The sequence below is a fragment of the Columba livia genome, chromosome 5, assembly GCF_036013475.1.
Source record: "Columba livia isolate bColLiv1 breed racing homer chromosome 5, bColLiv1.pat.W.v2, whole genome shotgun sequence".
NCBI classification, from domain to species: Eukaryota; Metazoa; Chordata; class Aves; order Columbiformes; family Columbidae; genus Columba; species Columba livia.
Window position 1 is genome coordinate 59,865,116 of NC_088606.1, and position 12,370 is coordinate 59,877,485.

A 12,370-nucleotide genomic window follows, 5' to 3' on the forward strand; every position below is an offset into this window, starting at 1 on the left:
AAATTGATTGTTCATATACATTTTTGAAAGTAGAAGGCTTGAAAATTTGCCCCTCCTTGTAACTGAACCTCAATTTTGAGATTTGTGAAAACTTTGTTATTCTATTTTGTTTTCATTTCTTTTACATTTTGTAAGATATGAAATAATCTAGTGAAACTTACCCATGCATAACTTTCTGCTTTTATCAAAACTAGTCAGTACCTTTAATTCATGATGAAGCTTGGATTTCCAAGGCAGCGAGGTTTAGAGGGGATCCTGCTTGAACTTTTTAGGATTGCTCATTGAAATATCTATGTAGAATAATAACATAGGATTTCTCTGCTGTGTGTTAGTGTGATACATAGCATATTCCAAGAATACTTTTTCTAAAGAGCAGACTCAATTCATCTTTACATTAAAAGCCTTTATTTGTTAAGTAAAGAAAATTACACATTCTTTTGCAGTAAAAGATGTTAAAGCATTCCAAAGTGGCTAATACTCTTTTGTATTTTTGTGTTTGTAAAATTACAAACAGATGAGAAAAAAAAAAAAGGCCAAATAGTTGGATGTGCCTTTGACCCATGATCACACAGTCAATCAGCGCCAGCTCACTTTACTTGCAGTGTGAGGATGTCTTTAGCTGTGCTTCTTATGGCTTGTGTAACATTGAAGTGATGCTGTCGTTAAGGCTGCTTAGGATGATACAGTTTATTTTGCTAAAAGTAGAGTAGCGGTGTTCAACTCAAGCAGTCCATACGCTCTTGGTTGTATTCTGGAACTCCTTTTCAGGATCATTCTCTGACGTTTGGCTGTTCTGTTGAAGCTATTTTTAAACCAAACAACAGCTCTTTCAGTGTAAAGAACAAAACAGTCTTTCTGTAGAAACAGCTGTGGATTGCTTTTCAAGCACTTTGTGTGTGTGTGTGTGTGTTATTAAACAAAAATGCAGCAGTCACTAAAATCCCAAAAGTACAGCCAATACCTGTATTTTACAAGTAAAATCTAGGGCTTGGTGTTGTGTTGTTTAGTGTTTGTTTTATTGTGATTTTTGTTTGTTTGTTTTGGGTTTTTTTTGGTGTGTGTTTGTGTGTGGGTTTTTTTTTTTTGGTCTTTGTTTTGCTTTGGTTCAGTTAGGTTTTTTTTTTTTTTAATATAATTTTTGACACAAAAATGTGTTTGGATTTACCTGGAGTTTTTCCATCACTCACAAAACCAGGACTATTCTGCTCATCAGGGCCACCTTCTCTGTACAGGTATTTTGCTGGAGTCAGAGGTTAGGATGAGAAAGATTCCGCTGTGAGCAATAGAAGTGATTTGAAAATGCCTCACAACTAGATGCTGAAAGAGCACTGGTAAGAAAGGAAACAATGAAAGAGTGATATGTAAAACATTTTAAAATAGTGTATGATACAGAACAGATAATCTAGGAACATTCCTTCTGACGCACAAGAAGTGATACACAGGAAAAAAAATGAAAGGTGGCAAATTAAAGCTGATAAAAGTGGATATTTAGCTGTAGCTAATGTATTATCAGGATCGAAAGTGAACTGTACAGCTATATGGATAACAAAAATGCGGAAATTTCATGGAAATAGACTAGAAGTTCAATGAGTCAGAATAGCCTCAATGTAATGTACAAGAACTACATGTTAAAAATAAACCATGAGGATATATACTTTTATGCTTTGTGATATGATAAAACTCTCCTGTTAAATTTTTATAGATAGTTTCTCTGGAAGCATGTGATTTTATAGTGCTTGCAAGAAGGCTTCCTACAGTGAGTTCAGGATAGCAAAGTTTGTCAGCTACAGGAAGGACGTATTATTTGATTTGCATGGCACTGAAGCAGAATATGTAGTTTTGATAGGCAGAGAACATGTCAGAGATGGATTATTGTTTTTTAAATTAACCTTAGTCTTTAAGAATAATTTACATGTGTGTGTGTGAGTTGTACGTGGGTGGTATTTAGTCATCATGTAATTCATATTAATGGAGTCTTTACATATTCTTAATTGGACATTAGTTTGAGATCACTGGGGTATGTAAGCCTATTATGTAATATAGATTAAAGTTGTAACAGATGGGAATAATGTAATTTTAATACACTTTAATGACTATGTTGACGTGGGACTGGTAGCTTTTAAGTGTGTTTGAAAATTTGATAATGATTTTAAACTTTTTGCTGTGTATGAAGCTTGTAAATGATCTGGGATCCATCACCCCAAGCAAAGAGTTGCATTTCTTTAGGATTGTAATGTATAGTGGAATGGCTACCCTGGCGTTTTGGAAAATGCAGTACTGGGATTTCCTGAGTATTTACAGCATCCAGAATGTCATAAACGCATCGTATGCGAGAGGTGCCTCCACTAGGAGAGTTGTAGACAACATAGAGTGTGTTGCACGCCATGAAAGCTGCTTCAGCCTCCTTGCTGCTGCATGATGTGTCCCAAGTGTGCTCTACTGCCATGGTTATGTGGTTAATTTTAGTAATTACAATGTTCCCTCCAGTGTCTGGCTCTGCATGGATTGCCCAGAGCCCTTGCTCATCAATGGCAAGATCTATTTTTGTAGAGGGAGAAAGCTGATAGGCAGGAATCCTTCCAGCCCCTGGCAGTAGCATTTGGTCAGTTACATTTCTTTTCTGGATATTGAATTTAATTATTTCATTTAAGGAGCCATATCTGTGATAGAACAGGAAACCCTGGTATATTATATGGCCAGTTCCTTCCCAGGGAAATGGCAAAGTGACTCTGCGAGCTCTCAGTGTATGATTGCTTTCTGTGAATGTCATGATATTTGCAAATTCCCAAATGACATTATTTACAGCACCATTCAATAAATAAATCTTGGTATGTTTTTTGCCAGGATCTTTCATCCAAGAGCCATGCTTATCTCCAGTCTTCTTAACGATCTTTAGGGACTTAATACCTGCAAGCATGTGGTCACAACCTGCAAGGAAACACCCAAAGGGAAAAAAAAAAAGATGAATTTTCTAGTTTCCTTTCTTTGAATTACTTAGTTTCCTTTTAATTGAACTATAAGGCCAGGTCAATGTACTGGCAAGCGTGTCGGCAGCGTGGCTTTGGTAAGTATTGTTGAAGCTAATTTAATAAAATATATTCAGTATCTCCTGCTAAGGAAGCTGTGTATTTTCAGCTACACATAGTGTGTTTTCTGTTCAATTAGACCAGTGTTGTCCAAAAGTGATTCTGTTTGTGTACCTGAGAGGAGACCAAGAGCACTTAGTGATTCTCTGATTATTCTTGTCAGTTCTTTCACGAGGCTGTAATTTTTACTTCAGAGAAGTTACTTTTGTTTTAGATCAACACAGTCAAATAATCAAACTTATTTCTTATTGAAGGCATATAAATTAAAATCAATTTTCCTGGTACATCTTGTGGGCAGTATTTTTGTTTTGAGGAATTCTCTTATCCTCTGTTAGCCTCTTACTTTGCATTTATAATAAAGACAAATAAAAACAGATCATCAAACCGGAAAGCCGAAACACTGGGTTATCTTCCCATTCCCCTTTCTTACACCTGCAGCATAAAGGAAGTAGAACAAATATATAAGATCACAAAATTGGGAATGCCCATACATTAAGGTGGTCTTTAAATGAACTGGTATGATGTCTGTGTTATCAATTCTCATGCTAGAAGCATGGCTGGTGGAATTAGATAATAATTTACCTCACTATAGGGATAAAATTGGTACCAGCAGAGAGCCATAGTTTTGGCTTCATTACATTTTGTGTGCACTTTGCACACATTTTTAAGACCAAAAAGCACCAAGCTTGTGGAGACTCAGGCATTTAGACTCTTAAGATCAAGGACAGTCCCTCACAGAAGAAACTCTACTGCAAAGCATATTAACAAGTGTGTTTACCAAATGCACTAATAAATGACAAGATATGCCATTCGAAGTTTAAAGAATTGCCATAAAGAAGTGCAGCCATTTTAGTAAACAGAACAGAGCCCTAAGGCAGGAAATTCTGGCAGCAGTTGAAATGGAGAAAGCAAAACCAGTCTTCCTACTTGGCCTGAAATGAACCTATTGAAGTCTGTGGCAAGATGCCAGTTGCCTGTAGAAAACAACCTTTATGTCATTTGTGTGTGCTGATACCCTCTATCCAAAGCATTTGGGTATTGCTGCTACAGCATGGATTTTTATCTCGGAAGTCCTCACTTTGGGTGCACCTTTCCTGAGCAAGCCCAAATATCTTTCTGAAAACTAGCATTTATTGATTAGATAGATTCTAAAAAGTTAAAACTGTTGAATCAAAATATGTAGCCAGCTTTAGCAACATCTTCCTCTGCAGGAGAAATAACCAGATTACTATCTGAAGTCTGTAAATAGCGTCTCTCTTCAGAAGATTTTTAACCCTCCTTGGCTTTCATAACAGCTTAGAGGAAAACTGAGAGGCTGAAACATTCACAGTGAGCAACAAGTTTACCGAATTTTTCTGCACTCTGCACAATGATACCTTCAAAGCCCACTGTTTCTTATCATACCCCAAAATGTGCAGAAGATAATTTCCCGTTTCCCTCCCGAAGCAGGATGAGGTATCGACCACTGCGTATAAAAACAGTGATTCTACGTGGTTGTTGTTTTCAAGTCTGTGTGAACCTGAGCCAAAACCAGTAACAAAGTTGGACTTAAAAAAACATCTTTTGCTAGAGTTTTGAAGTGACTCAACTAGAGTTGAGGGTCTTGCCAGCTACTTAGAAATTTCTAAGTGCTGTAAAATCTACACAGGGACTAGTTTTGCCATTGAATTCAATGGGACAAGCATCTGACTAGTAGTGACAAAAGTAAAATTGCTATGAACTGTTGCAATAAAATTGGAAGTACTAATTTCCAATGAGGGAAAATGGAAAGTAATTTTTTCCTCTCTGAAACTCTCAGAAAGATATAGTCTTCAAAATCTCCTTATCACAGGCAGTTAAAAAATACCCATTTTTTTATGACTCTCAAAAAAGTGCCTCATGTTCAAAAAATCTATATATGAAAAACAGAAATCTTGATATTCAGAGCACACAATTGTGGTGTAGGATTAGAGGTTAGACACAGAAAAGGTGATTGCTCAGTTACCATCTGCTTTAAAGCTCTTTTGCGGGAGAAGTTAAAGGAAAAAATGGTAAACTTATTTGTAAAATTAAATCAGTCCAATTCAATTGAAATTAGAACTATATAATTGATCATGTTATAGATCTTTTACCTGGCTTTCTAAAAATTGGCAGTTTATATTTCTCATTGGATATTTTTCATTTCTTACTACTTTTGGATGAAAATAAAGCAGACTACTTCAAATATATCTACAATACATAATTTACATCTATAACTCAACTTTCCTCAGTTAAGCAGACTTATAAAACTTAATTTGTTTTAAAGAAGTATACACTGTATATATATATTCTTCATAGAAAGTACCTTAACACTTAATTTTCAAATCAAAACTGAACTTCACTTGCAGCTGAGCCAGTGTGTTCTCTTGCTAAAGGACATGGAGGGGAGAGGGAAAGCAGGAGTAACAGAGGAGGAGGGTAAAATGGATACGAATTGTAGAAGTATATTAAGTCTTCTTATTAACTTGTGAGTTCCCTTTTGAGTTGAGGTTTTGACCCCTGCCCACTCCAAAAAACAAGGACTACCATTAATTCCTTGGTATAACTGCAATACTCAGAAATGCACTGATGTTTTTTCTGGGACTTTGCAAGGGCACACTTTCAGAGGCTTTTTACATTACTTCATGATAAAAAGCAGCTTCCAAAGAATCAATTTGATATGCAGTAATCTGCAAAATAAATGTTTGAATCGTACTAATCTTACTTTCTTCCCTCCCTCTCCCGTATTTATCTATATATATATATAAGTCTACTGTTTGCACAGCCAAAACCCCATGGAATTGTCTGTGGTATTCACATAACTTGTGAAAATCTGTTATCCCTATATCAGCATGCATGCATTGGCTAGGGGACCGGCTCATTCACATCCAAGTTTTGAAAAAGGAACTGTTCTTACTTGCATTAAGCATGAGTTTAAGTTTCTTTTTTTCTTCTGCTTCTTCAAATAGCTGCTGTTTTACCAGGTCTTCATGTACTTCTATGCACGTATGAGAATCTGTGACAGATCCAAAATAGTCAATGTCCCTTTGTGCTCGTTCAATTCTTGTTAGCAAATTCTCTACTTCACTTTTAACCTCAGCCTTATAATTGTTGAGTCCTGCCAGGCGCAACAGTACCATCTTTGAAAAGTCTCGGAATTCTTCCACGTAATCCAGTATGTCTTGGTTGCATTTTTCCAGCCTCTTCTTGAGTTAGAACACAGGAAGAAAATACATGGATATACGTCTATATTCTGTATAGATTACAACCTCATTCATGTTTACTTTAAAAATTGTGCTGTTCTCTTTGGTCCCGCTGCCCCCCATCTATTTCAAATTGACGGTCTCTTGCTGTATATCTATGTGAAGAGCACATATTAGACTGGCACTAGCATTCACAGTTCTGGACAAAAGTACACTTTCTTGATCTGGTTACTGACAATCAGATACTTCATTTTACTGCCTGAAGGGGGAAAGTGCTCTGGTGGAAACAGCTGGCAATACTTAAGGGCACATGATCTCTGATGACTTGCTTTCCAGAAACTTTTGTGAACTCCTCCTGTAGGACCACTGGTCTCAAAAAGTTTTCTACGGGAAATCTACAAATGTGAACATTTTGCATAAGCACACCTCTTCTGACCAAGACAATATGTACTGTGGTTATTTTTCATCCATTTAAAATGGAAAATAGAAATACTGATGTTTCTATGTTTGAGGAGTTTTGTTGTTGTTGGTTTGTTCGGTTTTTTGTTTTCCAAATTGTGGACTGTATTTGGAAAAGAATACAGATATTTATTTATAACTAGATTCAAATTATAAACATTGTTAAAGGTGAGGAAAGTGATTTCTCTGCTGTAATGCAGCTGCTTCTGTAAATATCATAGGTGGCCTGAAAATAGAAGCCCAACTACCACTTTGGGAAATGGACCCAACATTTGAGCCTAAGTACACAATCACAGTAGATCTGACTGCCAGATTGGGTGTTCTGAGTCAGTGCTTTATGCACAGATTTCAAGTATTTTGTTCTAAGGTGGTGTTTGGTGAATGTCTGAGTTTACTGGATGATTAGTGTAGTATGCATATGTTCCTTGTAAACTTGGTGGTGGTGGCTATTTGTTTGTTTTGCGAGGTGTGGTTTTTGTGTGGGTCTTCTCCCTCCCCCATTTACACATGACCGTAAGCCCCCAGGAAGCTGTTTAAGTACTCTCTACAAAAAATTTCTTTTAAATGTTTTCAAGTGTGGCACTAAATGCCACAGGTGGACTTGCATAATATTTAACATGTGCCAAATTAATGGAAATTATCATGTAAAGTTATTCCTATGGTGATTAATAAAATTTAAATCTCAGTCTACACGATGAGAACAGAATACCAGGCTAATTCCTAAGCTCTTTCTGTGTTGCACAGTTAAGACCAGTGAAACCTTTGTACCAAAAGGGAATGCGAGATCAGACAAGTTAAAGCTTCTCTAAAGTCTGTCAATGCAAGCCAGGAGGCAAGGACATGTTAATGATTTAAGATAACCTATCTATGATTACAGCATGCCAATACTGAAAAGGTATTTTGCAGTACTGGTAGTTTTTCACTGCAGAAAAAGCAGCATGTACTGGTGCCTTTATATTATTTAATGGAAGCTGTAAGGGGATTATTTCAACTCTCAGTTAAAGTGCAGATACCCTGCTAGTTTACACAAATTTGTCTTAAACTGCCCTTTCAGGTAGGTTCATCTGTATATAGAAAAAATACCTGATAAATGTTTATCTCCTTGTTAATACTTGACAGCCCTTCTACTGGTGAAAATATAGTTATACTGTTCCCTAGGATTGACTGTGACAGTACTGTAAACGTTTGCATATTTAGCTAAATTTATGTCATAAAAAAATCAAGTGATAACAGAACAAAAATATAACATTCTGAAATTATATGCTGTAATATATAATGAAGTGATAATTAGGAATCACTGTAGTTAAAGGTTTAGCTACAATTTTACTTATTTATTTGAAAAAGCTGGAAATTTATCTTCCTGACATTGTTTAGCATACAAACTGTTCTGTGTTCACACCCAGAGAAGAACACTCATACATTTTCACACCCCTTTGCAGTCAGGCAGTACAGACTGGGACAGACAGCACATACCTCTAGAGATAGGAGACGCCGGTCAATGTAGTTCATCAGTGCTGCATCTTGCATCATATATTGTGCTGCTCCCATGATGCTTGCGAGTAATGGAACTAATAAAAATTGGAGTTGCAAGACTACCATTGTTTCATAAAATTTTGAAGCAAAAGAGTAGTGAATTAATCGTGTATGTGTGTGTGTGAAAGGCGATCCCAAACACCGCTGCCAGTTCAAGTTTAAATGAAATTTAATAGTTGTCTGGTGCTGTGATGTGAAAAAGTAATACTGAAACTTACTGAAAAGTTTATAAAAACTGTGGCTGCAAGTATTAGAAAGACTTAAAATGGCTGTTGCAGTTTATCATTAAAAAAATAAAGTTTTGGAAGAGGAACTGAATGTGTTTATTTCTAGAAGCCAGATGACTGCTTTCCCGTTTGTGATCCTCTGATCAGTCCCAGATGTTCAGTACTGAGTCACATAAAGCCTGTAGGCCAAATTTTATTTAGTACAAATAAAAATACTTTATTTTCCCTCTTTTCTCCTCCCATCTCCTTTCCCCTGTGACCAGTGTGTACTTGGTATAAGCCAGCATAGATGGAAAGTCAATAGAGCACTGTTTTTTTTTTCACAGGAAGATACGATGCATAATGGTCTGTAGCTATTTCAATAACTACAGTTGTTACTGTAAAACAGTCTAAAGCAATTGTTTTCACTTCCAGTATTCAGCCTATTTACAATAGGACTGAAAATCACAGATAAAGTTATTTAAAAAAATAATCTTCTTCCTTCCCTTCTTCTCTTGCCAGTACTTTCCTAGCCATTAGTAAAATCAATATCCTTGACACAGTTCTGTGTCAACTAAATGGAGGCCTTGATAGGTTTCTTCTTTCAGAATACTAATTCTACTTAAGATGACTTAAAAATTAATTATAATTAACTTACATGAGTCTGTTGCATTTGAGGCAATTTTTATTTATTATTTTTCATCATTTCCATGACTGAATGCCATGTCTGGGAAAATACGTGGCTATGCTAACATTGCATTTGCTAGGAAGCCACGTATTAAGATGTTAGAAAGCTCCCTTTGTGTCTGAAGCCAAGCTGGATGTTTCTATTTCCCTTTCTCAGAATTCTCCACCTCTTCACTCCCCACCCCCCGCCCTATTTTCTTTCTGTACAATTTTTTTCCCCTTCACATTTACACAGCTTTCGTTTTCTTTCTGACTGCCTTGTGTGTAGGTTTGTGACTTGGGACAGAATTCATGCAAAAGTGTCACAGCGGGCAGGTTGTTACCTCCATTTGCTTGATTGTTGTGAGGTGCAGTTATGCACGATCTAGAGGCAAATCTCACAGAGATGCACGGATAAGTATATTTTTATTTTAATGTTACTTTATCCTAAGAGGAATAAACAATTTGCCAGCTCCTACTTACAGGCAAAGTCAGTGCTGCACAGAGAGACTAACACCCAGTTCTCCACCCCAGCGTCATTTCACTTTGCTCCAGAACTCCTGCCTGGGAGGATGGAAAGCTTGTGTGCTTGAAACCTTGAAGGGTCATGCACCGAGAACAGACGCCCTAGGAAGTGTGTGGTCTTCCTTGATTAAGTCCTATCGAACATCTTGACATAGTGCTTTGTCTTCTTTCCTGCAAAATAATCAGCTTCAGCACTGGGGAAGGACACAGAAAAATGATCTTTTTTCTAACCTTCTAGGTGAGCCTGGAATTCTTCAGAGTTGTTCTCTGAGTTTAGTATGTCTATCACAATAATCTAAGGCAATGATCAGGAGATGAAGACTAGGATTCTGTAGGTTAATTTCTTCATTTAGTGATGGAAGAAATCATACATCTATATAAAACAAAATCTATCATGTTTTGCCTGCAGTTTGGAACATGCTTGACTCAAGTTATGTCTATAAGCTCTATTTTAAGGTAATATGACTTTGGTAATATACCTTTATGACTTTGAATTTTCTTTTTCCTAGAAGTCTGCAGTCTGGGTTTCCCTCTAAAATTAGGCCTCTTTGGAGACTTTTATTGGATTATGTCAGAGTATCAGTCATAGCAGAACTCCTTATGGAAAGTTTTTCCTCAGAAAGGGTGTTACAGGGTGTGTCTGAATTTTTGAATAATCACAGACAATTGTTTAGACTTCACTTGATGAACACTACCAATTATCAGTTTCAGAGCAACCTTATTTCTGTTTGAATCCAGACCACCTAAGCAGATAAAATACCCTAAGCAAAATATTACAAACTTACTATCAAGGAAGTATACTTAAAATTTATGATATAGATATATAATTTACTTCCTTCATCTTAAAACAGGGGCAAATAATCTACAAAGCAAAATATCTTGAGCTGCTAAACATCCTATATTAGCGTAAGCATACTGTATAAGAAACTGGATTTTGTAGTGTTACTCCATCATTTCTCAGAATTGCCAGCAGCTGAAAGACCAGAAGCTTCCAAGGATTTCTTTTAGTGAAATATTCTCAGGCTTATTAAACCATAATCTCATTGTAAATGGCAGTGATGACCATGTCAGAAGCAGTATTCTGGGAGAGCACGCTATGGCATCTGCTTAAGGACAGAGCTTGCTTTTTTCCCGCCCTTTTCCTTCTTTACTTGTTATATATTTTCCAGCTCTGTTCTGCCTAGATTTATACATATAGATGTTGTTTGTTTGTTTGTTTTTCACCTACATATTAGCTGTATCTGTAATAAATAAATATATGTATATATTTATTTAAAATTTAAAGCAGGTTTGCTTGGCATGCCTGGGAAGACATTGGTCTTGGTGCACAGAATGTTACACACTAACAGAGCAGAAAGATTGTTCTTATCTCAAGGAACACTTTTTCTCTTGTGAGCTACTCCTGGAATAGTTTTCCTATTACTGTCTTGATTTGAAGACAAACCTCTAAAAGGAAACAAGTATGTTGATGTAAGAGTATATGTTTTTTCATTGTTCTTATCCTTCTCTCTCTGGGTAAGATGGTATTCTTTTCTTGTCAATGTGGCTGCTTTGCTGCACTTATTCCACCTTCCTACCATTTGGTGTCTCTGTTTTGACAGCTGTTTGAGGCTTCCAAATAAAAAAATAGACATTTTCAGCTCCTTGTCTGTGTTTGTGGTTTTGATTTCAGATGCTAGAGGAGTTTTCTGTGTTTTAAAATTGATGCTGACATTAATTCAGAGTGGATACTAGATTTGGGGAAGAAATGACATTTCTTCAAGGTATTATTTTACTCTTATACCAGTGCATGCTATGTTTTGTTAGCCTTTTTAAGTCAGTTTCTGGTGTTTCAGTTGGTAAAATCAGAGCAGTGCCACAGTGAGCCAGGCTCTGTGCAGTAATTTGCAGCACTGTTGTACCTGCAAACCTTGTTACAGTGAAGGGGAACTTGTGTAAATTCTAAACTCATTTCTTCACAGAAACTCATTTCTCCACTGCACTCATGACGGAGAGATCTTATCTGTCCTGAGACAGGACCTCAGCCATGGAGACCTAGAGCTTGCTATTCAAGGTACATCCCTGCCTTGTCTGAGATGAGTCTGATTTGTGTTAGATCTCCAGCACTTCCAGATCACTGTTGTAGCTTGCTGTTCCAGGTCTTTCTCAGTTCTTTGACTTGCCTCCAGTCCCATTGTGGCTTCATGTGGACGTGCCTTAGTTCCTCACAGGAATCACGGGACATGTTTGTTATCCCACCAGACACATAAACCACATGTGTCATTGCTGGGTCTGTCCACACTTGTGACACTATTAGACTCCCAATGTGCTCTGTAAACCCAGCCTACCACTGTTCTTTCTGGGCTTTGAAACATCCCTGACTCCCAAGCTCCCTCACTCTTCTTCCTTTGCTTTTGCTAGGCTATTACAACCCCAAGAAATGTGGGAAGCCCACACTCCTGTCTCTTAGATCTAAGTAATACACATATACATCAGATTTTACTCCTGAAGTCCAGGCTGTCTTAAAACAGGGTTCATTATGTTTTTCATCTTTAGTTAACCTATACATATAAAGCAATAACAGATAGAAGAAAAGAAAACATCAGAGACGTAGTCTGATTTACAGCTTTCTACACTTTATACACACGTGCATTAGAGTAACTGCTGCTCAGGCTGACGCACCGGTGATACATCAGTGCACGTGTGCCTTGAGGTT

The 12,370-nt window shown here is 36.9% G+C and overlaps 1 protein-coding gene and 1 long non-coding RNA gene across 5 annotated transcripts in view; one reads left to right on the top strand and one right to left on the bottom strand.

Moving 5' to 3' along the window:
- Nucleotides 1-12,370, top strand: part of LOC135579673 (uncharacterized) — a 257,122-nt gene that overhangs the window by 13,253 nt on the left and 231,499 nt on the right. The gene's annotated exons all lie outside the window — the stretch shown is intronic.
- Nucleotides 389-8,736, bottom strand: OLFML1 (olfactomedin like 1). 3 transcript variants are annotated; one of them, XM_005499313.3, is made up of 3 exons: nt 8,219-8,736; nt 6,001-6,289; nt 389-2,928 (listed from the first exon to the last, which is right to left on the bottom strand). In XM_005499313.3, the coding sequence occupies exons 1-3, from the start codon at nt 8,342-8,344 to the stop codon at nt 2,150-2,152; spliced, it is 1,194 nt and encodes a 397-aa protein (XP_005499370.2). In that variant the 5' UTR covers nt 8,345-8,736; the 3' UTR covers nt 389-2,149. The 3 variants fall into 3 exon arrangements, with proteins under 3 accessions (XP_005499370.2, XP_064921411.1, XP_064921412.1); XM_065065339.1 differs by having other exon boundaries at nt 6,001-6,286; nt 8,219-8,731; XM_065065340.1 differs by having other exon boundaries at nt 6,001-6,099; nt 8,219-8,709.

Bases quoted from the DNA above. Each gene is read 5' to 3' on its own strand.
- OLFML1 (XM_005499313.3), bottom strand. From the start codon at position 8,344: ATGGTAGTCTTGCAACTCCAATTTTTATTAGTTCCATTACTCGCAAGC. The intron at 6,290-8,218 runs GTATGTGCTGTC...TTCTAACTCAAG, and splicing joins GGCGTCTCCTATCTCTAGAG to AAGAGGCTGGAAAAATGCAA. The intron at 2,929-6,000 runs GTAAGAACAGTT...GTTTCCTTGCAG, and splicing joins TAAACTCATGCTTAATGCAA to GTTGTGACCACATGCTTGCA.